This window comes from Schistocerca piceifrons, chromosome 11 (genome assembly GCF_021461385.2).
Source record: "Schistocerca piceifrons isolate TAMUIC-IGC-003096 chromosome 11, iqSchPice1.1, whole genome shotgun sequence".
In the NCBI taxonomy this organism is placed as follows: Eukaryota; Metazoa; Arthropoda; class Insecta; order Orthoptera; family Acrididae; genus Schistocerca; species Schistocerca piceifrons.
Window position 1 is genome coordinate 79923771 of NC_060148.1, and position 25698 is coordinate 79949468.

General features: G+C 40.4%; 1 protein-coding gene across 3 annotated transcripts in view; it reads left to right on the forward strand.

Moving 5' to 3' along the window:
* LOC124720142 overlaps nt 1–12003 on the forward strand; it is a 200771-nt gene extending 188768 nt beyond the window's left edge. For all 3 annotated transcript variants that reach the window (XM_047245443.1, XM_047245445.1, XM_047245444.1), the window contains one exon: nt 11679–12003. In XM_047245443.1, coding sequence (XP_047101399.1) covers nt 11679–11758 — 80 coding nt within the window. In that variant the 3' untranslated portion in view covers nt 11759–12003. The remainder of the gene's footprint in view (nt 1–11678) is intronic.
* Nucleotides 12004–25698: the final 13695 nt, after the last annotated feature.

Consider the following 25698-nt stretch of genomic DNA (forward strand, 5'->3'; position numbering starts at 1 on the left):
GATGAGGGAAAGGGGGGGGGGGGGACACATAGCACTGACTGCCTAACACCCCTTCCCACCCTGCTGTGTGCTTAACAGCTTCACTGAAAGATCTGTGCCTAATTTACATTCATGTTAGAGGAAATCAGTGAATACACTACTGGACATTAAAACTGCTACACCAAGAAGAAATGCAGGTAATAAACGGGTATTCATTGGACAAATATATTATACTAGAACTGACATGTGATTACATTTTCACACAATTTTGGTGGAGTAGTGAGTGGCGTATTGTGACGAGCCAGTTGCTCGGCCACCATTGACCAGACGTTTTCAATTGGTGAGAGATCTGGAGAATGTGCTGGCCAGGGCAGCAGTCGAACATTTTATGTATCCAGAAAGGACCTGCAACGTGCAGTCGTGCATTATCCTGCTGAAATGTAGGGTTTCGCAGGGATCGAATGAAGAGTATAGCCATGGGCCGTAACACATCTGAAATGTAACGTCCACTGTTCAAAGTGCCATCAGTACGAACATGAGGTGACCGAGACATGTAACCAATGGCACACCATACCATCACGTCGGGTGATACACCAGTTATGGCGATGACGAATACACGCTTCCAATGTGCGTTCACCTCGATGTCGCTAAACAATGATGTGACCGTCATGATGCTGTAAACAGGACCTGGATTCATCCGAAAAAAAGATGTTTTTCCATTTGTGCCCCCAGGTTCGTCGTCAAGTACACCATCGCAGGTGCTCCTGTCTGTGATGCAGCGTCGAGGGCAACCGCAGCCACAGTCTCCGAGCTGATAGTCCATGCTGCTGCAAATGTCGTCGAACTGTTTGTGCAGATGGTTGTTGTCTTGCAAACGTCCCTATCTGTTGACTCAGGGATCGAGATGTGACTCAGGGATCGAGATGTGGCTGCATGATCTGTTACAGCCATGCGGATAAGATGCCTGTCATCTCGACTTCTAGTGATACGAGGCCGATGGGATCCAGCATGGCATTGCGTATTACCCTCCTGAACCCACCGATTCCATATTCTGCTAACAGTCATCGGATCTCGACCAACGCGAGTAGCAATGTCGCGATACGATAAACCACAATCGCGATAGAATACAATCCAACCTTTGTCAAAGTTGCAAATGTGATGGTACACATTTCTCCTCCTTACACGAGGCATCCCAACAACGTTTCACCAGGCAACGCCGGTCAACTGCTGTCTGTGTATGAGAAATTGGTTGGAAACTCTCCTCATGTCAGCACATTGTAGGTGTCGCCACTGGCGCCAACCTTGTGTGAATGCTCTGAAAAGCTAATCATTTGCATATCTCAGCATCTTCTTCCTGTCAGTTAGATTTCGCGTCTGTAGGACGTCATCTTTGTGGTGTAGCAATTTTAATGGCCAGTAATGTAGGTTTGTTTGTCTCCCCCCCCCACCCCCCCCCCCCCCCGCCCCTGCTCCCCCCCTTCCCCTCCAAAAAAAAAGTGAAAGTCAGTTTGCTTGCCCCAGCGCACTAATAAAAAAACTGGCGGTCACATTCAGGTCGGTAACCCACTGCCGGCCACAGTGTCCCTGGTACACCTTCACCGATCGTCGAGGCTCAGTTCCGAAGCAGGACTCGTCACTGAAGGCAATTCTATTCCATTCGGTGAGATTACAGGCTGAAGGTGTCTCTGCAGATGTCCTGGACGCTAATGGATACCGACCTGACTGTTGCCTGTGATATGGTCTGACAACCAGGAGTAATGGTTTGGGGTGCTATTTCTTTTCATAGCAGGACCGCTTTGGTTGCCATCTGTGAGACTCATACAGCACAGCAGCACGTCTGTGATATTCTGTGCCCCGTTGTTACCCTTCACGACAAGCCACCCGGGCCTTACATTTCAGCAAGATAATGCTCACCTGCCCACAATGAGAGTTTTTACTGCCGGTCTCCGTGCTTTCTGAACCCTACCGTGGCCGGCAAGGTTGCCAGATCTTTTCCCAAATGAGAATGTTCGGAAAATTGCAGGCAGGACCCTCAACCCATCTCAGGATGTTGAAAATCTAACATGCCAGTTGGACAGAATTTGGCACGAGATCCCTCAGGAGGACATCAAAACCTCTGTCGGTCATTGCCCAGCTGAATATATGCTTCCATAAGTGCCAGAGGTGCACCGACACGTTACTCACTTGCTCAGTTTGTGACACTCTTTCTCATCAATAAATCCTCTATTTTTTCTGAAATTGTTGTACATCACATCTACCAGCTTCCATCCATTTTTGTTTTTTATATAACTTTTATTGACATACACATTTATTTTCATATTCCCAATTTGTTCATCGCACTGCAGTTCTTTGCCTACTTCTGTAATCTGTACTGTTGTTGACTTTTCTGACAAGAAATACATGATCTGGGTTAGCCTGATCTCATTCATTCTGTAGATATGTTCAAATAAGATTATTCTCTACTTTGCCATTACTTTTGGTAGTAAAAAGGTCCATAATTTTCATTTTATCACATCTTCCTGATGAGTGACGGTGGCTCAGCAGCAGAACAATGCTGCTATCCAGCTGAGAGTATTGTCAAAGCATTCTAGCGTATTCTGTGAGGTGTCAGGATTGCGGCCAGACGACAGCAACATCCTGGCACGATATTTTGGCTGCCAACCGAGCAACCTTCTTCAGGTGAATTGCATGCCAGTGTGACAAACCACACACTATCCAGACCACAGGCAGAATGCGTAAAATGTATGCGGAACACAATTGACGTACGAGGTCTGTTCAGAAAAATCCTTTTTCTGCGCATACTTTTACTTATTGTGCATTGTCTCTTCGGAAATACTCGCTCCACAATTGATCTCCGCTTTCAACACTGTTTGCACTTCCTCTTCCTGGACCGCCTGAAGTACCGTTTGTGGATTTACATTTATCTCGTCTATTGTTGCAAATCTTGTCCTTTCATCAGAGGACACTTTGGAAATAAAAAAAGTCCCCAGGGACCAGGTCTAGAGAGTGAGGAGGATGAGGCTGCACAGTGATTTCGTTTTTTGTGCAACAGCCACACACGAACAGGGACGATTGTGCATCTGCTTTATCACGACACAAAAGCCACGAATTGTCTCGCCACATTTCAGGCCGTTTCCTTCTCACATTTTCTTGCGGGCATTCCAGCTCGTCCGATAGTACCACCGATTAACAGGTGGCATGATGAACTAATCCTACAAAGTCAAAGAAAACTGTCAGCACGGCTTTGACATTTGACCTGACCTGACAAGCTGTTTTAGTCGTGGAGAACCTTTCCCGAGCTCTTGTGAAATTTGAACCTTGGTCTCAACACCCTAATTGTAGACCCATGTCTCATCACCAATTATGATTCTCTTAAAGAACATTACATTTTCATTTGCACGATCTAAAAGCTCTTCACAGATCGCAAGAAAAAGGTATTTCTGGTCTCGACTCGTGAGCCGTGGGACGAACTAGGTGGCAACACGATACATTCTGAGATGCATTGTCAGGATTTTATGGCACGATCCAACTCAAATGTTACATTCTTCTGCAACCTCACGGATAGTCAGTCTTCAAATGGCACGCACAAGTTCGTCGATGTTCCAGACGTGAGCACTGTCGGTAGATGTCGAAGGCCATCTTAGATTTCCGTCTGGCCATTTGTAAACTGTGTGAACCATTGGTAAGACTGAGGACGGCTTAAGTACATATCATTGTAGGCTTCCTGCATCATTATTGTGTCTCTGTAAAGGTTTTCTTGAGTTCTATGCAAAATTTCATGCAGACACGTTGTCCTCTTAACTCTGCCATCTTGAAATTTGCAAACTGTGCGACACAACGCTGTACTCAATAAAGCAGTGAACAGTAACTAACAGACCTACAACAATGAAACTTCTGGCAGTTATACAGTAAACACAGGCGTTTGCAGGGATGCCAACCACATTTTGCTCCAACAGACCATTGGTGTGAAATTATGAATGTTGCGGAATTTTTTGAAAAGCCCAGTAAATCCGCCATAGCTGAGCCCTCTATTTCCACAGGAAATTTAGTAGGTTATTCTGCCACAAAAAGCTTGGACATGATGAGTACATTCTGGGATTTAGCTATTAAAGACTCTTTGGAAACACATTCGGCAGAAGTTCTTATTAATTGTAATGGTGGTTTTGGACTGGATAATACATGAGACTAGTTGATTTCTTTGATTTCTTGACAAAGACGAAATTTTACTCCTAGTGCCATATCTACATATGAACAGTTAACTTCTTCACCTTTGCCTCTCAATTTGAACTCTGCTGTTTGCCTGCGTGGCCGAGATGATAACAACATTCAACAGAGGGGGTAGTGGAGCTGAGATCTATGCACGCCAATCTCAGGCATAAACTTGGCAACATTTGGTATATAACTCATTTGAAGGTGGCTGCCCGGTTGTCAGCCGCAACATTGTGGCATGATGTCGACGTCATCTGTCTAAAATCCTGAAACCCAAGGAATGCTCGTCTTGAGCATAGTTTTGTAAAAAAAAATATATATATATACGAGGGGGAGGCCCAAAAATAACCGGAATTTCTTTCTAGAAAGCATATACTATATTGTTTTCAAATACAACCTTAATCTCCTTTGAAGTACTCTCCATTAGCATTAATACACTTTTCCAAACGTTCATTCCAGTGTTCAAAGCACCTTTTAAATTCGTCCTCTTTGATACCTGTTAGCACTTTCATGACATTGCATTTTAAGTCTTCCACATCCGCAAAACGCTTCCCCCTCAAGTCTCATTTCATCCTCGGGAATAGGAAGAAGTCCGAGGGTGCTAAATCCAGCAAATAGGGAGCGTGGGTCAAGGTAATCGTCTTCATTGAGGCCAAAAACTGGCGAACACTGAGAGCCGTGTGCGCGGCAGCGTTGTCGTGATGCAGGAACCACACGCCAGAATCCCACAAAGCTGGACGTTTTCGCGACAAACTTCTGCGAAGTCGTTTCATAATCTCCAAATAGAATTGATGGTTTACTGTCTGGTTTTCAGGGACAAATTCAGAGTGTACGATCCCTTTGACGTCAAAAAAACAGATCAACATCGTTTTCACATTCGATTTCACTTGTCGAGCTTTTTTTGGTCGAGGTGAGCCAGGTGACTTCCATTGTGATGACTGTTGTTTACTTTCTGGATCGTACCCATAGCAACATGACTCATCACCTGTAACAATTTTGTTGAAAAAATGTGGATCATCTTTCAACGCGTCCTTCATTTCGAGACAGGCTCGAATGCGACGATCCCTTTGATCTCCGGTAAGAAGCTTTTGATCTCTGGTAAGAAGCTTTGGTGTGAATTTTGCTGCAAATCTTTGCATCCCCAAATCGATGGTCAAGATGCACTGAATTGAGCTCCCAGACAAGTTCTTGAGTTGGTCGATTGGCCTGCATCGATCTTCACTGATGAGATCACGTATTTTGTCGATATTGTCTTCGCTTCGAGCAGTTGAAGGTCGACCGGAACGGGGCCAATCTTCAACCACCATTTCTCCCTTTTTAAACCGAGAAAACGATTCGTACACTTGCGTTTTACTAAGAGCAAGGTCTTTGTAGGCTGTCTGAATCATCAACAGTATGTGCTGCGTTCTTGCCGAGCAAGAAACAAAACTTCACTGCCGCACCTTGTTTGTAAGAGCTAGCCATTTCCTCGTGTCACGTCTGCACTGTATGCACACTCAAAGAACTGCCAAAGAAACCACACTTCTCACTGTTGGGTGACGCCGCGTGGCAGAATGACTCAGCAGAGCTCCTACTACAACCCTCTGGCGGCGCAACCTGCTACTACAAGTACACGATGTGCAGCATTACGATTCCGGTTACTTTTGGGTCCCCCGTCATGTTAAATAGGAACCCCCATTTTTTTATTACATATTCGTGTAGTACGTAAAGAAATATGAATGTTTTAGTTGGACCATTTTTTTCGCTTTGTGGTAGATGGCGCTGTAATAGTCACAAACCTATAAGTACATGGTATCACGTAACATTCCGCCAGTGCGGACAGTATTTACTTCATGATACATTACCCGTGTTAAATGGACCATTTACAAATTGTGGAAAAGGTCAACATCGTGTTGCTGTATGGCTATTGTGATCAAAATCCCCAACGGGCGTGTGCTATGTATGCTGCTCGGTATCCTGGACGACATCGTCCAAGTGTCATCCGTTCGCCAGATAGTTGCATTATTTAAGGAAACAGGAAGTGTTCAGCCACATGTGAAACGTCAACCACGACCTGTAACAAATGATGATTGTCCAAGTAGGTGTTTTAGTTGCTGTCGCATCTAATCCGCACATCAGTAGCAGACAAATTGTGCGAGAATCTGGAATCTCAAAAATGTCAGTGTTGAGAATGCTACATCAACATCGATTGCACCCGTACCATATTTCTATGCACCAGTAACTGTGTGGTGACAACTTTGAATGTCGTGTACAGTTCTGCCACTGGACACAAGAGAACGTGTTCTATTTAGCGACAGTCACCAACAGCGGTAACGTAAACTGGCATAATACGTACTAATGGGCAACAGAAAATCCACGATGGCTGCGACAAGTGGAACATCAGCGACCTTGGCGGGTTAATGTATGGTGTGGCATTATGGGAGGAAGGATAATTGGCCCCCATTTTATCGATGGTGACCTAAATGGTGCAGTTTATGCTGATTTCCTACATAATGTTCTGCCGATGTTACTACAAGATGTTTCACTGCATAACAGAATGGCGATGTGCTTCCAACATCATGCATGTCCGGCACATAGCTCACGTGTGGTTGAAGCAGTATTGAATAGCATATTTCATGACAGGTGGATTGGTCGTCGAAGCACCATGGCGTGCACGTTCACCAGATCTGACATCCCCGGATTTCTTTCTGTGGGTAAAGTTGAACAATATTCGCTATCGTGATCCACCGACAATACGTGACAACATGCGTCAATGCATGTGCTAACATTACGGGAGGCAAATTAAAATTACTTGCTGTTGAGAGGAATGTCGTTACACGTACTGCCAAATGCATTGAGGTTGATGGACATCATTTTGAGCATTTATTGCGTTAATGTGGTATTTACAGGTAATGACACTGTAACAGCATGCATTCTCAGAAATGATAAGTTCACAAAGGTACATGTATCACATTGGAACAACCAAATAAAATGTTCAAATGTACCTACGTTGTGTATTTTAATTTAAAAAACCTATCTATTACCAACTGTTCATCTAAAATTCTGAGCCGTATGTTTGTGACTATTACAGCGCCATCTACCACAAAGCGAAAAATGTGGTCTAACTAAAACATTCATATTTCTTTATGTACTACACGAATATGTAATAAAAAATGGGGGTTCCTATTTAAAAAACGCAGTTGATATCCGATGACCTATGACAGCACCATCTAGTGGGCCAATCATAGTGCCATCTGGTTTCCCCCTTCAAGCTGGATGAGTTTCGTTCTTTGTAGTTTTTTTGTTTTATGCTTATTTCGTGAGGTATTTGGCCCAGTCATGATCAGTGGACCACCCTGTATATATGATTTTCAGGTTATTGGTATGGTTGGAAGATTTAAAGTAAAAGTTGGAAGTCTTCCTTTTTAAATCATGGTACACTTAAAAAATCCAGAACACTGTTTTTCGCTGCACTAAGTTGTAGGAGGTGAGCAGTAGATGAGGATGATTGTGGGAGGGGGAGAGGCACGGACAAAATGCGAATGAGGGTCCTGAACCAAGCTTTTGGAAAGAAAAAGAGGAGTGTGTGGAGAAGAAAGATGTGGTAAATAAAGAAAGAGAAGTTTTCTATTATTAAAGACAACAGGTAGTGGGGAGGTGGCTGAAGTTTTGTTGTGATTTGACGTGGAGCTTGTGAAGGTGTCAAGGTTTCGGGAGTACGCTGATAACGGGTGGCAGGTGAAATTATGCGCTGGTTGATGTCAAGTTTGTGGGGCGCAAGAGAAAGGATATCCAAAAGCAGACAGTCCTCACTTTAGGTATTACAGTAATTCTGTGATAATCGCCAGACCCAATAGTCCGGAATGGTCTGAGGGATCATACAGAATCTCAAGTGCTGATTCAGTGGTATTTTTGTGCAACAGCTGGTAAGCTCAGATTGCAGTGTCAAAGAGTTCCAAAGCAATTATAACATCAAAGATGCTATTTTCCCAGCTGAAATTGCTTGGACGTATGTTAAAAATACTACATTGCACAGCCTCTGGAGAAAACTATAGCCTAAGCTGGTTAAAGGAGCCGAGGTGGAACGCAGTGTAAATAATTATTAGTCGACAAGTATTCACTCTTAAATTGCACGAGTGATAAATCTTGCATTCACTGATCAACTGCGTGCATTTTCAACGGAAGTAGTTGACAAATAGATAAACATTGACAGAAATTTAGCCATCAAAGAAGAGTTGACTGATTTTGTGATATTACAAAATGTTTTCAACCCACGGGAGGCACCAGAAACTGAGAGTGATGAAGAAGAAATGCCTACAATTCACATGTCTTGGCCTGGGGCTTCAGAATCCTTAAAGATTTTCATAAAAAATGGTGAGAGCAGCCAAAAGTACAATGCTTCTGACGTTATGAATGGGCACATCATTACTGTTTTTTTTTTTTTTCAAGTGTTAAATCCAAGAAACAATTTAGCATTCCTGCATTGTTCCTGAGGATTCAGAAGCCATCATTGTTAGATACCAGTCCAACGTATTCCACATCCTAGATAACGTGAGATATCTGTGCTCTTCCTAAAACCAATGATGCTAATTAAATTGCGCCAGTTTATTGGTAACAATTTTTATTAATTGTCTTGTTCTGGATCTTTTCAAATCAGTGGTGCTTATTTGTATATATCCATTGTAGGTATTTCATTTCATAACTGGTGTATAAAAAATTGTTTACGTACATTGAACTTTTCTGAAACTTTGAGCCTTAAACTGATTGAATAGAGCAGTACAGTGTTCTTTAATTGAATTTTGTTTTTATAGAAAAGTAGTACATGCTTTTAATTTTTTGTATACTCTCTCAAGTTCTTATTAATAAATAATAATTACTTGTTTTTCTGAGTGAAAACAATAGGTTTTGCTTATATCATTTTTTTGTAAAATGAGTTTTTTAAAATGTCCTTGATAATCCAGCACATTTGATAATCCAGCACATTTGATAGTCGAGCATTGACAGACCCCTGAGCGTGCTGGATTATCATTGCCCTCCTGTACTCTGTTTTTTATTTTACAGTAAAGTTACTATTTTGGTTTCATAGTACTTCTATCGTTTGTGCTCCCCTCAAATCTAAGCCCACATGCACTAGGTGATATGTGTCGGTACAGAACATTTCTCGAGTATACAGTGCGGGTTTTCACATATGGTTGTTTATATGGGCTTAGGCTGTGACCTGAGGTGTGTTTCTGTGCTTAACATTTAATCTTGTAATGTGGAGAGGTTACAAAAACTTTGTTAGTTCACTTTTGATCTAAGATGAGTCAGCAACTCAAACCATTTATTTTTAACTGCACAGTGGTCAGGTTGTAACATCATAATCTGTCTTACGGAACATGAGAGCTGTCGCAGATCTTTCATTGGGATCACAGAAGCACAAAATTTCATACTTTGGTTTTATTGAGTTCTGATCGTTACTATGCTAGAATGTACAGATGCCCCAGAAATTCAAAATACAGGAACAGCTAGGACAGAAAAGGAGGAGATCCATAATTAAACACATTTGGGCATCAGTACTAAATAAAGTGAACTCTGTGATCTTTGGCAGTGGTTTAATTATGTCGCGACACTACTATTGTGTTATCATAGATACATAGGCTTGCTGAGATCATTTGACAAGTGGACTGGTCCTCTTTGATTTTTTTTTCATACTTGCAGGATTTGTAAGTCAGCACCCAAACATCAAATTCCTAAAGCAGTACAACACAATCTTCTTTGAAAATTAGAAGATTTTCAAGTCATTATAACTACAAAACACTTCCAGCAGTAGGTGAATAGAAGTCTTGTGATTGTGAAGTCGTTTGTTCGATTATCACTAGTTAATTTCTCAATTCAATATACCTTTTTCTCTACATATACTAAACGTACAGGGATTAATGATGTATTGTTAGAAAGGTTTTTTAACTGGCTATTGATACTGCATACTGATTTTGCACTTAAACTTAATAGTTGTGGAAAATTTTTAACATAAGTGTTAACTACAATAGGCAAATGTGCATCACGGATGCCCAGATTCATACCTATAATTTATGATAATTAATCATGAATAAGAGACTTCCTTTTCGTATTATCTTATTATAAATACAGTTTCATTTGTCTTAAAGTACCCATTACTGGATAATCTGTATACAGCATTGTCATAGATACTAACTGTGACTACTGCAGTAGTCCATTTCATCTGCCTGACCAAGCGAGGTAGCGCAGTGGTTAGCACACTGGACTCACATTCAGGAGGGCGATGGTTCAAACCCATGTCCGGCCATCCTGATTTAGGTTTTCCATGATTTCCCAAAATCGCTTCAGACAAATGCTGGGATGGTACCTTTGAAAGGGCAAGGCCAACTCCCTTTCCCATCCTTCCTTAATACGATGGGACCGATGACCTCACTGTTTGGTTCCATCCCCCAGACCGACCAAACCAAACCAAACCATCTGCCTGTCGTATAAGTTGACTTTACTAAATGAATATAACTCTCAAAATGACAAACACATTCAACACTGTCACTTTGAATTGTGAGTTACCTATTGCTACTGTGCTGTAACATGCTTACTGTAAGTGAAAATGTTTGTGAAGTTAAAGTTATAGGTTATGTTGCCCTGTTGTCAGTCCCTGATCTCTCCCCATCGTACAAGCTGTGACAAGCATTCCAAATGCAAAACGCATTTCTGGACACGTGGAAATGTATATGCAAGGATGTATCATAAATTCGTGATTATTATTTCACATTGCTCAGTTCATTTTTAAAAATGGTTTCACTTCATTCCCACAACTACCCTCATCCCGGCGACTACACTTATTCCAGATACTGTCATTATCATAAAAGTGCAAAAGTTTTGCATGGTTCCCCTAGTAGTAAGTTTTATATTTATTGTGAAATGGAAATGTTAATGGACATCGAGCTCCAATTTTTTAATAAAAAATGACATCGTTTTATTTTTAATTATCTATCACATCAAAATGAGTGTTCAAAATAAATTATAATTTGGTACAAAAATGCCTAACATCAAATAGCAAATGAAATACTTTTTAATTTCCACACAGTGAACAGTATTACTGATGTATATAATTGCTAGTAGTGATAATCAAACCAGCGATACCATGCTCACAAGACTTGCACACAATGCATTCAGCTACTAGCAAATATTTTAATATGCTCAAATTTCTTACGATTAACAATGCTCGAAACGCTCCGAATCTTCAAAGGTAGGTCATCCCTGCCTCCCCCACCATCACCACCAGACTGCTTTAGGAAAATTAGGTCTGGGACTGACCTTCAAATTCTGCAAGTATGAAGAAAACGGAAGAGGGCAAGCAGTCTTTAAGGTCCCCGCGTGAGTTCGAAAAGAACTAATGAAATCTTTATGACCCTTCAAGATGACTACGGAAATATGCTCGTTTGAGATCAATTTTTACCACATTTCTGAAGCATCTGTCCGCAAATCATAGATGGAACTTTGAAAATTTTCAGGTCCTCAGCGAGCTGTGGCAACATCTCAGTCGAAGAGGTGGGCGCGAAGGAAGAAAACACGCCGTCGGAGGATTTCATGATTGCAGTAATGATAGAATTGCAGGTAGCGAGATGTGGAACACACGATCAAGGCCGCTGAGCAGGTGTTTTTATGCACTAAGTCTTATTTGAGGTGTTAGTCAGCAATAGCTGACTAATGGACAGAAAAGTTGTTTTGTACAGAAATAAACATCAGAAAATATTTTATGATTACTTCATTTGTGTTACTGATTTCAGTGTAACAATTTAAAGTGGTGAGAAAAATATAAATACTTTTCAAGTCTGACCACTTTGTTATAAAAAGTGTTATATTTTGCTCCATATTTGCAGCAGGATTCCAGAAAACAAATAATGCCAGCAGCAACAACTCTAGGTCTAACGACACGCATGATCTTCTTAAAAGGAACTTGACAAACTGGATACACATTGGTGCGATAACTTAGGATTACCAGCAAATGACTACTAAGAACATTTATCAGGGCTGTCCAGAAAGTGACCTCAGGTTGATGTAGCATGGGAAAAATGGGAGGGAGGGTGAGGGCCAGGGGCAGGGGCAGGGGCAGAACAGCCGTGCAGGTGGGGTAGTGAGCTTAAGAGGCAATAGTGAGGAAGCCACTGCTTTTTGTTTGCCTTCTAATATGATTTCTAGTGGCAAAAAATTTCTAAATCTCTTGACATTAATTATGAAATTTGTGCTATGTAGAGGCTGAATTTGGTGAGCTGATATGTAGCGGTAGTAGTTTCATTCATCCTTTGATGACTTTTTTTTTATAATACATCTTGAAATTAGTTAAAAAAATTATATGCTGGGGCATTTACAGACTTACTGGTCTAATTTGACCAGAATGGGTCAATTAGTCAGCTGTGTGGCCTTATACAAGGACAGTTTGACATGTCTGGTAAATTTCATTGAAAGAAATGAACATTTTTGTTGTGCCTTCATGGTTGGTAAGCTGGATTATTTCAAGGGTTGTATAAAGAATTTCAACAATGTACAGTGTACAGTTCATTGTTGATAGCTGTCTGGATTGTTCAGTGTGTTGACTGCGACTGAAAATGGAGAAAATCGAGTTTTGTGGTGTTATCAAACATTTTCATTTGAAGGGTTGGACTGCCGCACAAGTCAAAACAGAACTGGGTGAACTTCTCACGGTCTCTGCACCATCACTGAAGACTGTTTACTTTTGTATTTATGAATGTAAACGTGGTCAGACAATCACCGAAACAACGCGTGCTCTGGCTCTCCTGTTGAAGTTACCACAAAGGAAACCATTGATAAAATCCACGATATGGTAATGCGGAATTGCTGAATAAAAATTCGTGAGATTTCTGATACTGTAGGCATCTCAACTGATTGAGTGCTTAATATACAGCATGGAGAGTTGGCTACAAAGAAGCTTTGTGCGAGGTGGGTGCCGCGATTGCTCACCCAGAAAAAAAAGGTCAATGTGTCTCCATAATGAGTGATATCTTGAGCTCAGAAAAAAGATAAGATGTTGGTATATGAATTGCACTTAATTATTTCTTGGTAGATTTAAGTCTAGACTTGTTGTTCCATGGCAGCGAATAGAGCTTTTTATGCAGTAATTATCAAGGTTATTGTTGATGTGGATGGCTACGGTAATTGGTGAATGCACTGACATGGTGAAGTAAAAATCCGTAATGGTTTAAACATATGTTTTTAAATGAGATCAGTTATTATTTTTTGTTATTATTCTTATCGGCCTAGTCTGTTGTCAACAGCATCTTTCGTTTGAGAGAGGAAGGACAATGTTTGTGAAGATGGAAGAAGTGGCAGTCCATTTGCAGTCAGTGATAAACTGGTACAAAAATTTGCCAAAATTGCCATTTCATAATACCTCACCTGTTTTACACCTTCTGTGGATTTCCCGAGTATTCTGCAAAGCAGTGTTACTAAATAATTAGCATACCGCAACTCCTGCACTTCCAAATGCTATTCCTTGGTTTTTTTTTCCACGTTAGTCAGGCCATTAACTCTGAAATGTGGCAGCAGGCAACTGCACGGCATGCAAGAAGGATTTCTGACATTCCTATGTATCACGTGAACAGTAGATGCTTTCACTGAGAGAGGTGGTGATTGGTAACATGAAGTCATTTTTGATGAGTGGCAGCGTGCTCCAAATGTAGAAAAATGTAAATTAATGCAGACTGTTAAGAAAACAATCCCATAGGCCTGATGTTCGAAAACAGCATTAGTAAGTATTCCGCACGGTGTAGTCATGTCGCTTAAATGTCTAGGCACGACATTGCACAGCAGTATGAAATGGAATGAGCAGCTAAGGACAGTTGTAGGGAAGGCAGTTGGCAGACTTCTGTTTATTGGGTGAACTTTTAGAGAAGTGTACCTAATCTGTAAAGCAAACCACATATAGACTACTAGTGCAACCCATCCTTGAATACTGCTCGAGTGTATGGAATCCCTATCAATTCGAATTAAAGAAAGACATCACAGCAATTCAGAGGCGAGCTGCTAGATTTGTTACCAGTAGGTTTGAACAAGCCACGAGTATTACAAAGATACTTCACGAATCCTAAAGGAAATCCCTGAAGGGAAGATGACATTCTTTTTGTGAAACACTATTGAAAAAATTCAGAGAACCAGCATTTGAAGTGGACTACAGAACAATTCTTCTGCCACTGACATACGTTTGGTGTAAAGACCATGAAGATAAGAGAAATCAGAGCTCATAGAGAGGCATATAGACTGTTGCTTCTCCCTCACTCTGTAAGCGAGAGGGAACAGGAAAGGAGGTCGCAAATGATAGTACAGAGTAGCTACACCGTGCACTGTACATGGGTTGCGAGTGTATGCATATGCAAGAAACCAAGAGGCAAGCTTCTGTAGGAAAGCTGATGACTTTCGTGATATGGAAGGTCCACTGCTGAGTCATTACTCTCCTTTAGTTCAAACAGAGGATGATGACACTACTACGAGATCAGAAACCCAAAATCAAAGTGAAGAGCAGAGAAAAAAATTTCAAATGTGTCATTTTGCTGGGAAAGGAATCTATTGCACACAAAAGCTCTGCTTCGAGCTGCTGTAGCTCACGGCACACAGTCCTGACCTGGCTCCAAATGACTGTCACCTTTCCAGTCCGTCAAAGAAGCTCCTGCAAGAATCTGAGCTCTGTGCCGGGTCAGCATTCGGAAGCTCCTCAGGAGGTGGACCGAGCTTTAATGGAATTTGTGATACACAATTTCTTTGTGTAAACATACATGTACTTTTCAACACTAATCTTTGTACAGTGGTACCATAATTACTTCGTGAAAGAAAGGAATTAATGAAAACAATTTCATTTAACAAAACTGATTGTTCGTAAAGTACACGACTTTTAGTTTATTAGTCTTCAGTATGAGCTGGAATGGTGCCTGTTGTATACAACAAAAAATCCTTAGCATTAGAGTTGCCACTACTGTAGGTGAGTTATATTAATTTGTTTTTAATGAAAACTCACATATTGTATCATTAACTGTTAAAAATATTCATCGTACAAAATCTGGCCAAAAAAGGTTCTGCCTTTAAGGAAACAGTTTATTTAAAAGATGTCCATGTTCTCTGCTGAGATGGATGTCATATGTGAAATTATTCATATTCATCTGTTGTTACTGGAATTGCCATATGATATAAATTGTAACAAGAGCTAAAATGGAATGCGCTGTCGAGGTGATGCGTAAGTGATGGTGGCTGTGACCACACGGACAGTGTCAGTTTAATTGGAACAGTACTGCACAGATGCTGACAAGTCAGTTAGAAGAAGTCATCAGATGGTGAAGGAATGACTTTAATATTGTGTATTTCAGGATAACCCGTCATCAGTATCAGATAATCAATGTGTACAGATGCTCTGAACTTGTATGTTACACACGCAGCTGTCACAGGCAGTTATGTAAGTTCAGTTCATCTGTACAACTCAATGCATCTTATATCTGCTGATGAGTTATATCAAAATGCATAATATTAAAATACTTCATTCATTGTCTGACGGTGTTTCACTAAGTGACCTATTCGTCTCGTAGTGTTTTCCTTCCTGTGTTTCTGTCAATCGTTGCCTAATGATCCATTTAAGGGTATCGACAACTTATTCACGTTGCAGCACCTTAATTTATTACCTTCTGCTACCTCTGTGGTTATATTTTACACTTTATAACAAATTATAGTCAGTCAGCATCTGCACGTGCAACACAATTTAAAATCTGGTTTCGAAAACTCTGTTCCACGTATGCATCCTTTTTCATGATTCTTAAGCAAATTTTAGCGATGATGAAGTTTCGCTCTGTGCAAAAATCTGCCAGTTGCCCTCCGCTCTTATTCCTTACCCCGAGCCTATGTTGTACTGTTTTCTCTTCCGGTCTTTGCTGCAGAATTCCAGTCTCTCATTACATTTTAAATTTTTCTGTTCCTTAACTATCTGGATAATATGTTACCTTCGTTGTGACAACGTTAATGTCAATTTATAGATGGAGCTGAGTATGGTCGTAGTAGTTCATTGACTGATTGAAAGCGGTAAGAATATATGATCTTAATATCGCAAACATTGAGGATCAACTGTAATTCGTCTTCAATAACAAGTCACTGTCTGCTGTATAAAAGGTAATGTATTATCATTCTAGTGACCTGTATTTAGGTACTGCAACTGTCAATACTAAAAGTTGATATTAGAGCCAGAGAAAGTTTCTGTTCTGTGGCCATTGGTTTTCTAAATGTTATCCACCACATAATGAGACCGTGAACATCATGGGCTGTAGTTCTTCCAGTCTCTTCACGGTGAAAAAAGTGAACATGAATCGTGAAAGACATGGAAGAGTATGTCGCAAACAAAGCAGCCATTGGCTGCCGCTAGCGTCTACCGCTTCCAGGTGGAAACGCCAATTCCTCCAGCAGCCGCGCCACCGCGAAAAACGATTGCCGCTGTCGTTCAGCTACCGCGCTGCCATCTGTTGGTGACGTCAAACGAAAGCTTCGTGACCGCCTCGCCGTTCGCTAATAGCCTATTGTGGCAGTAGAGTTTACTACCGCAGTTTAAAGTTTCATGACAGAATAGTGGAACTACAGCTCATCCGAACGGCTATGCGTTTTTAATTATTTGATAACATACATATGAATCATCTTGCACTTGAGCGATTTACGACAAAAAAGTCTCACACTCGTTATCTTGTCCCATGATGACTGCTATAAATATGTCACGTTCGAACTGTGCGGGATTAACTTAATCATCTGATTCAAACCGAAATTTTTGCCGGGCTTGGTTTACTATCTGGTGAATCAAGTTCAAGTTATTCAGTAATTGCATGGCGTACGTACTGCATACCAACATTTTAGAGATGGGTCGAACTCGTTCATTCCCGTCAACTACTTCATTCATTTCACTCTTTGCCGTGAAGCGTTCCAATGTAGTTCATTCATGAAGTAGGGAAGCCTGGCGAAGTTGCCCAGTTCGCCGCTCAGCCGCGGCTACGCTCGCTTCGCCTCGCTCGTACAATAAAGCTTCGTAATACTTCATAATTTTACCAACAGATGGCCGCACTATGCAGTAACATGCACGCAACGTTTTACGCTCTTACAGCGTCTGAGTTAATTTAAATAGAGCATGGTCGAGGGGGACAAAGGAAAGATAAACAGAGAAGCCTGTCACATATAAAGAAGGTATTACATTTATCTTGCTCGACATTTTCCCATGAAGCGCCCAAAAAAGTCTTTATCTGTCAAATGAAACATTATTTGTTGTATTCATGGACAGAAAACTAGGGCTACCAACGAAATGCAGTCCAATTTTATGTCCATTTAAAATTTAATCCAAAATAGAATGAGTACGTTTACCACCATCACAAAGTCTATATACTTACGTTAAGTAATTATTCAGTTTTCCTGTAGATTTTATTTTTATTGAGAATAATAACCCTCCAGATTCAAAACGTAAACTGTCACCTGTAGTCATTGGTACGATTTCAGGTAAAATCCCTCTTTCAGTGTAATTAACAAACGTCTTATTTTCATGTTGGGTGTGCGTGCTCACACAGCCAGCCTCTTCGTTTGTATCTTTAATTTTCACTTGTCTGCAAGCGCTGCCAACGGTAGTCTACCCGTAGACGCGATATTTAACTGCACAAATAGTCACGGGTAATGATGTCAGCACTGCAGGATGCAGCTGACGCTGCTTTCTCCTCGCCCCTCACCACTCAAAACCATCGTAAACCTATTGTTCCCCACAAACACCGTGCGATTCGTCGACAGGCAGTAGATGGAGGACTGAAGTGAAGGGGGGATAAGTGACGTAGCGCCGATGTAGTGGGAGAGGGGGAGGGGGAGAGAGTGAGTGAACTAGAGAAAAGTGTTGAATGTGCTATCTGTGAAGAGTTTGAAGTACCAGTTCATTGAAATTGAATGGTTAGTTCACACTTCACTGGAGTGAAGCGTTCATTTGAATGACTCATTCACGAGCTCCCCATCACTACAACATTCACAAGTTTTGATGGGCGTTGTCTGTATATTCGTCAATCAGGTTCAATGTATCATGTATACTGGTGAATCACGATGAGTATGTTAAGTATTTGAGATGTGAACGTGGCGTCGTGGTCTGTGACATTACTTCTGTTAACATCCGATTGCTTCGACGCGTTTAGTAGTGGTGCAGGTTATGAATACCTTATCCACATCTTCCAGCATCGTGCCAAAGTAACACGGCATTTCATCACAGATCTTACTCTGTATTTAGTTACAAGTAGCATCTGACAGGCGCTGACAAGTAAGTGTGCTAACGAAAGATGCAAAAAACCGTCTGGTTAAGATGGATACCAGTATTCTAGTTCCGCATAACTTATTTTTCCGGTATTTCTTTGATCACGATTATAACAGGTACTTTTATTTTTTACCGATAACCAATTGTGAAATTAATATGTCTGTTTGCCATATCAGTGGTGGTAAAATTTTGCATTTTTAAATAAACTTTTTTTAAAAAACGAGTTTGGCTTATAACAGGTTTGTATCATCTTCCAATGATATTGGTTAACTCATCTTGCAGATCAATACATTAGGGAGCAAGTGTTAATGAACAGATATTAAATGTTGTCCAGTGGATTAATTAATTATTGTTTTGTTAACTACTGTCACGTAAGTGTTACTAAAGAATGCTGAATTTCGGCTACTATCTGAATTGTTCATTTGAGTTTTTTTGTAAGAGCTTTTTTGGTTTTGTCAAAAATCAGTTGCATTCAAATTCTATTTAATTATTAAAGACATATTTGACGAAAAATTGCTTTTTCATTCGAGATAATCAAAGCAAAACGCTACAAATTTTACACAAAGCATTATTATTTGTCATTTCTGTGAAATAATGAAATAGAAAGTAAGTTGTGGCAACACTAATCATTTAAAAACTTAAATCAGTAAGTAGTCAACCCCTCCTTGCTTTTCGAGAAAAGCAGCGGACTGTGGATGGGCTAAGTATTCTTTCATTTACCTATTTCATTTGATATAACGATTGTGTGTACCTTGGAACGAATAATGCATAAGAGTCAGAATTTTTGAATATTTATTCGATGTCTACGTTTATTGCTCGAAATGGTAACAATCAAAAATCGAAAGTTCTTTCTGATAGTGGCTATTTTGAGCAGTATTGTGTGTCACGTTAAACTGGAGATGAAAAATACTGGTATAACTAATAAGTGATTGCTTCAGTAATAACCGACATTCCTTGTGCTTAATGCTATTTCTGGCCAGGTGATCCGTCTCAGTGCAACGGAACTCGCATGTTGTCGCCTGTAAAGGGTGAAAATTGATTACTTCTTCGCTGTTTCTTTCAACTAGTTATGCGTTTTTCAAATGGGTAAGTAACTAACTTCTGACAGCACATTGGAATTTGCACTCTGTCGTTGTTAAAGCCGTTCCATAGCCCTAAATTTTCTGCCAAGTAATTCTTGATAAAGATTCGGTTATACATTGATCATATGCAAATGAAGAGAGAGGGAAGTACAGATATTCCATTTAAAAGCCGAACTGCGATACTTGGAGACACACGCAAAAAGTTTGCATACATATTGTGGTGTTGGCAAAGGTATCTGTAAGATAAGTAGTGAACGCCCACACCTTTGCATTTGTCTTAATTTAAGTACTGTATATGCCTATAATACGTATCAAAATACTTGTCGGAACATTGTCCATTATCTAATATAGATTTTCTGAATTTACCCTGCACTTCTACGTTTTATGATGAGAAGTGCATTGTGCATATTTAACTGTTGAGGGTAACTATAGGTCCATCTGCCACCACAACCTTTAGTTGGCATTCATCTACTCTCAACCAGATTACCACTTCTCATCCTAAACTAGACATCAACTATGCTACTGACCAAACTGTCGCCACAATAAAGATATCAAGGACTGATAAGGGGGGGGCGGAGGAAGGGTAGTCCAACAACATCACTCTACCTAACAGTGGTACAACGGCCAATAACTTCTTCCACGCACCTTCCAGTAGTTTGGAGAAGTATTACACCTACATCTACATGACTACTCTGCCGTTCACATTTAAGTGCCAGACGGAGGGCTCATCGAACTGCTTTGGAACCATTTGCCTATGGTTCCACTCTCGAACAGTGCACGGGGAAAACGAACACACTGATCTTTCTGTGCGAGCTCTAATCTCTCTTATTTCATTACCACCATAGTTTCTCGCTATGAAAGTATTTTCACTTTTTGAGAAGTCAGCTGGCGACTAAGTTTTCGTCGAAATCCGTTCGTGTTAATGACCATCTCTTCCAACGAGTCCATTTCGCATAAATATAAAACGAGCTGCGTTCTTTGAATTTCTTGAATGTCCTCAGTCAATGCCATATGGTAAAGATCCTAAACTGCACAATAATTTTCCAAAAGGGGACCAACAAACTTAGTGTAGCCAGTCATATCAGCTTGTTGGGTCCTAGAAGTGTTTTTCCGATAGCGTTGTCTTCTACGAAATATGCTGAGTAATTGGCCCAAGCGGAGTGCTTCTTGTGACAGCATGTTCTACAGAGATGGTTTAGCTCTTTCATTATCGTTTCACACATATTCCCTTGTGGAAAATGGACCGAAATTTTAACACTTTATATGTTTCTCTTATTCAAACATTCTTCAAATCGTTTATATATAAATTGTGTCCCATTATCTGATAAAATGGCTTTCGGCATCCCAACGTTTACAAAATAATCTTTCTCCAGTTTACTCACAATTACTTTGGAATTAGCCTTCTTAATAGGATAAAACCTCACATAATTTGAAAATCCATCCACCAATACAATCACGTATTCACAACCTCCCTTGAAACTGGCAGAAGGCCGAAAAGATCCACAGCTACTAAATCTAGTTTATTCTGAGGTTTCACAGAGTACATATGTCTCTGTATAATTCTGTTACTTGCTCGTACTTTTTGACACTTGTCACAGGATTCTAACCTCTTTTGAACTCTACACCACATGTTGTCAAAAACCACTACCTTGCATAATTTAGCAATACACTTATGGTCCCGGTAATGTCCATATTTCCCATGTATAAAATCAATTAATAAATCTACATGTTGTTCTGGGAAACAAATATGCCAATCTTCATTCGTTTTCTTTCTTCTCCTAAACAGAATATCCTTGTGTATCTGGTAATATTCAACTAATTTTGGAAAATCAGAGTGACCTATGCTGCTTTTTACCAATTTCAGATTGTCATCTTGATTTTTTTCCCATCTGAGATTTTTACAGATGCACCCTCTTGGTCCCTCTTCCTGCAGTTGAATGACTGTGATCAAAATTTCACCACATTCCCAGTTCATTAATGGATCTACCTCCTGCTCTTTTTCTATTAGGCTTCTGGATAAAGCATCCACCACAATGTTTTCAGAACCTTTTATGTATTTCATTGCATTATCAAATTGCTGTAAATACATAGACCACCTCCTCAGTCTGCTGAGTTTAAGTTGACAAGTACTTAAATAGATCAAAGCACTATGATCAGTAAAAACTATAACTTTATGTCCCAAAAGCTATTGATCAAATTTCTGCAATCTGAAAATAACGACTAATGCTTACAGTTCAGAAATACTATAATTCTTCTCTGCTTGTTACAACGATCGCCTTGCAGATGCAATTGTTTTATGGACCTGCTCTTCTCCCAATGTTTCAATTTGGAATAATTCACCCCCAGACCGTAACCACATGGTTCTGATCCCAGACAAAAAGGATTAGAAATATCAGGATGGTTCAACATTTGACTATTCACCAGTGCTTCTTTAAGTTCTTCGAATGCTATTTGACACTCCTGGGTTCACTTATAGGGAATATTTTTCTTAAGTAATTCCCTCAAACAAGTTGCATTAAATAAATGCCCAGACACAAATTTGCGATAAAACCCAAATATTTCTTTTAATTCTTTACATGTTGTTGATGCAGCATAATCACTAATAGCCTTTATCTTTCCCGGGTCGGGCATAATTCCTTCACCACTAACTATATATCCCAGGAATTTAATTTATTTCTTAACAAATTCTGTTTTGTCCACTTTCAGTTTCATTCCCCCATTTTAATTGCGTCTAATTCTTTGTCTCTCAATAGGCAGTGTTCTTCCCAAGTGAGAGTTGAGAGCAATACATCGTTCACATAAACAGTAATCCTCTTTAATAATTGATCACCTAAAACCTGTGAAATTGCCCTAACAAAAGCACAAACACTGATGTTTAAACCAAAAAGCACCACCTTATATTGATAACATCGCCCTTCAAACAGGAATGCTGTGTACGTTCTAGATTCATTAGCCAAAGGTAGATTCCAGTAACCACACTTTACATCCATAGAAGTAAAAAAAATGCCCCTTTAAATTTTTGTAATAGCTCCTCAATATTTTCAGGCTTGTCACACTCTGGTAATATAATTTTATTCAATGCCCTAGCGTCTAAGACAAGCCTAATAGTGTCACCCTTCTTAGGTACAACAGCCAATGGGTTATTATATACACTAATCGCTTTTTCTTATATTCCCCATTCGAGCATTTTCTGTATCAAGTCTCGAACTGCTTCCTTATGTACTTCTGGAATAGCGAATGGTTTTCAGAAAAAATGTGCAGCCTCTTTAACACTCATAATCCCTCACTAGCCTGAGTTGGTCAGAAAACACTTCACAATCCTTGTTCAAAATTTGTCTCAAACCTTATTTTTGTACTTCTGTCAATTCCGTTAATTCCATTAGTTTTTCCTCGATCCTAATCCTGGCATTTTTCATCTCAGAGGGATCCACTTCCTTCCTTTTTCCATGTTCATTGTAACCATCAATCAACTTTCGGCCCTACAGTATCTTATCGGAAGGATCACTTTGTTCATCGTCTACACATTGACTTTATCCTATAAAGGGGTTAACTACCAGTGTTTCGGTTACTCTAATAATCACATCATTTATCCCAAAATTAAACCATTCTTCATATTTACGTAAGAATTCGACACCTACCAACATTTGAACACAGAGTCCATTAATATTAAAAAAATTAGTTCTATTTGTACTTCACTTAGAATTATTGGTAACAATATTTTCTGTTTAACCACCTTCCTGCTTTTCCCAGTAGCCACATTAATTTTCAGCCCCCTTACTGTCATTATGACTATTTGCTTACTTTCAGGGAGAGCATTAACAAAATTCTGAGACACTGTACAAACTTCAGAACCAGTATCTATTAAACAAGGAATCTTTTCTTTAAATACAGTTACTTCAATGATAGGTTCCCAATATATTCTCTTCCATTTTACAGACTCAGGCTCTTTTAACAAATCCTGCAGTTCTTTGCGAGGTGCCGGGGCTAGCAGTGTATTTAACACTAAATTCTTCTAGAATCTACATATGTAAATGATGCTCTAAGCCCCCCCCCCTATTCTAACTCTGACTTTTGCTGTTGCACATGGATTAAAAAATATACGCGAACTGACTGTAATCAACCCTGCAAGTGGAGTAGAAAAGAGTTTGGCACCTGCAATAATTTAATTTGATAAATAAGTTAAATAAAGAATGGTTTCATTAATGTAGTGAGAAATGATAGGGTTGCTCTACCGATTAACAGAATGAAAGTTCTGTCCAAAATAACAATATGATTTATTAAGACTAAGCACAAAATAATAAACAAAAACACATGAAACATTTATAATACATCAAATTGGCTCAAATTGGATACTCAAACAAACGCTGTGAAGGTGAAGTTGTCCCTAAACTAGATTGTGAGGTTTATGACGAAGTGGTACATGGAGCCAATTCCTTGCCACTCAAATCTTAAGAGAGACACACAGCTAACCCAACATTAATTGTTGCTATCCAAGACAGAACAAAGTTAGAAAAAGACGAACAGGCGCGCTCTGCTGAGCTCTGATTATCACCTAGGAAAATCCCTATCTGCCGGTGCTGCGGACATACATTACCAAACTGTCTTCTTAACTGCCAGAACACGATCTGGCGTACCGGAGGCGATGGCTGGTTGCTTCGCCGTCCTGTTGTGGTGATGATAATGTCGCGAGTATAGCCCGTAACGAATTATCCTGGTTTGGTTGTTCCAGACTAAAGACTTCCTAGCAATACAAATGCGCCTCTGAGGGAGACGAAGAAGGCTCGCCACACAATCACTGATGGTACAGTGATTGATTGTAACTCCGATACAGTCAACTTTAGCCAAAACTGCTCAAGACAGACAACATAGGCCGCTTGTACGCAGAACGCTCAATTGCCAACAGCACTCGGAAAGTTACGTTGAAGTCGAAACTTCAGCAACTTCGTCAAACAGTAACAATTAAATAAAAGTATATTAGACAGCCAACGGAAAGCACGCTGTCCAGAGCAGCGAGAGCTCAGTCTTGTAACCTACTCCGACCAAAAGGCGAGAGCCGACTACCACAAGAGCACCCGTACAAACCGAACACAGAACATTCCCGCCCCCACGACAGTGGCCGTGGTTAAAACCCAATCAGCAACTCGAAAACCGGCGGAAAATTCCACTCTATTGCCGGAGCAGTACCATTCCACCAATGGAGATTCTTGGCGCCAATTTCTGCGCTGATTTTGCTACGTCACGGAGCTATGCCCTGAGCAAGCCAATCACAGTTACTATTTAGCAGAAAGCGCGGGAATTTTCCCGCCACAACTGCCTGGGTGCACAAGTCATTCCCACACCTCGCTGGTAGCCTGCCAGAAAGTGTTTTTGCTAAGTTTCTGCGAAGTAACGGAACCTCTAGCCCAGCCGCTACTTCAGGCCCCTCCGGGCGTGTCTTTTGACAATGTCGGCGTCTGGAAAGCATTCACTCGACTCCCTCACACCCGTCGGCTTACCCTTTCAAGATCGGCAGAGCCCGCCTGTCACCGGACCACCTGGGTGACGATAGACGCTGCGTGGGAAGTCCACGTGTGAGGGAATAGCAACTTTCCACCGCATGCAATTAGAGAGGAGAATCGTAAGATAGAAATATGAGAGGGGGCTCATGCCACCTCTCATCTTCACACCTGTCAAAACATACCCCTTCCATGGAAAGTGCACATACCTTAACTGGATCCTCTTTCACTCCATTAGTAGCGTCGGCTTTTACCATCCTGTCCACTATAAACAAATCAAAACACCTCTCTAACTTCTCACCCTCCATAATAATTTCTGTTCCTGCAACCCTGTCCAAGGCGTTGTCAGAATTATTTAAATGATCTCATTCTTCTTCCTCTTCCGACTCTTCTTCCTCCCTTTCTAAGATTACTTCATTTAATCTGTTCACTACTGCTTCTGCTCTATTATATTCTCCCCTCTGCACTTCTGACCTGGCTTCACCAGTTATTACATTAGTTCCACAGTTTACAGGTAAATCTACGTCTGCTTTGCAGTACTGATTCACCCCACCTCCTGAGTCTTCACTTTCTGTATATACCTCTTTAACATGGTTCCTGTAATCTTTATTGGTACTTTCCCTTTCACAAAAAGCTACGTGATGTC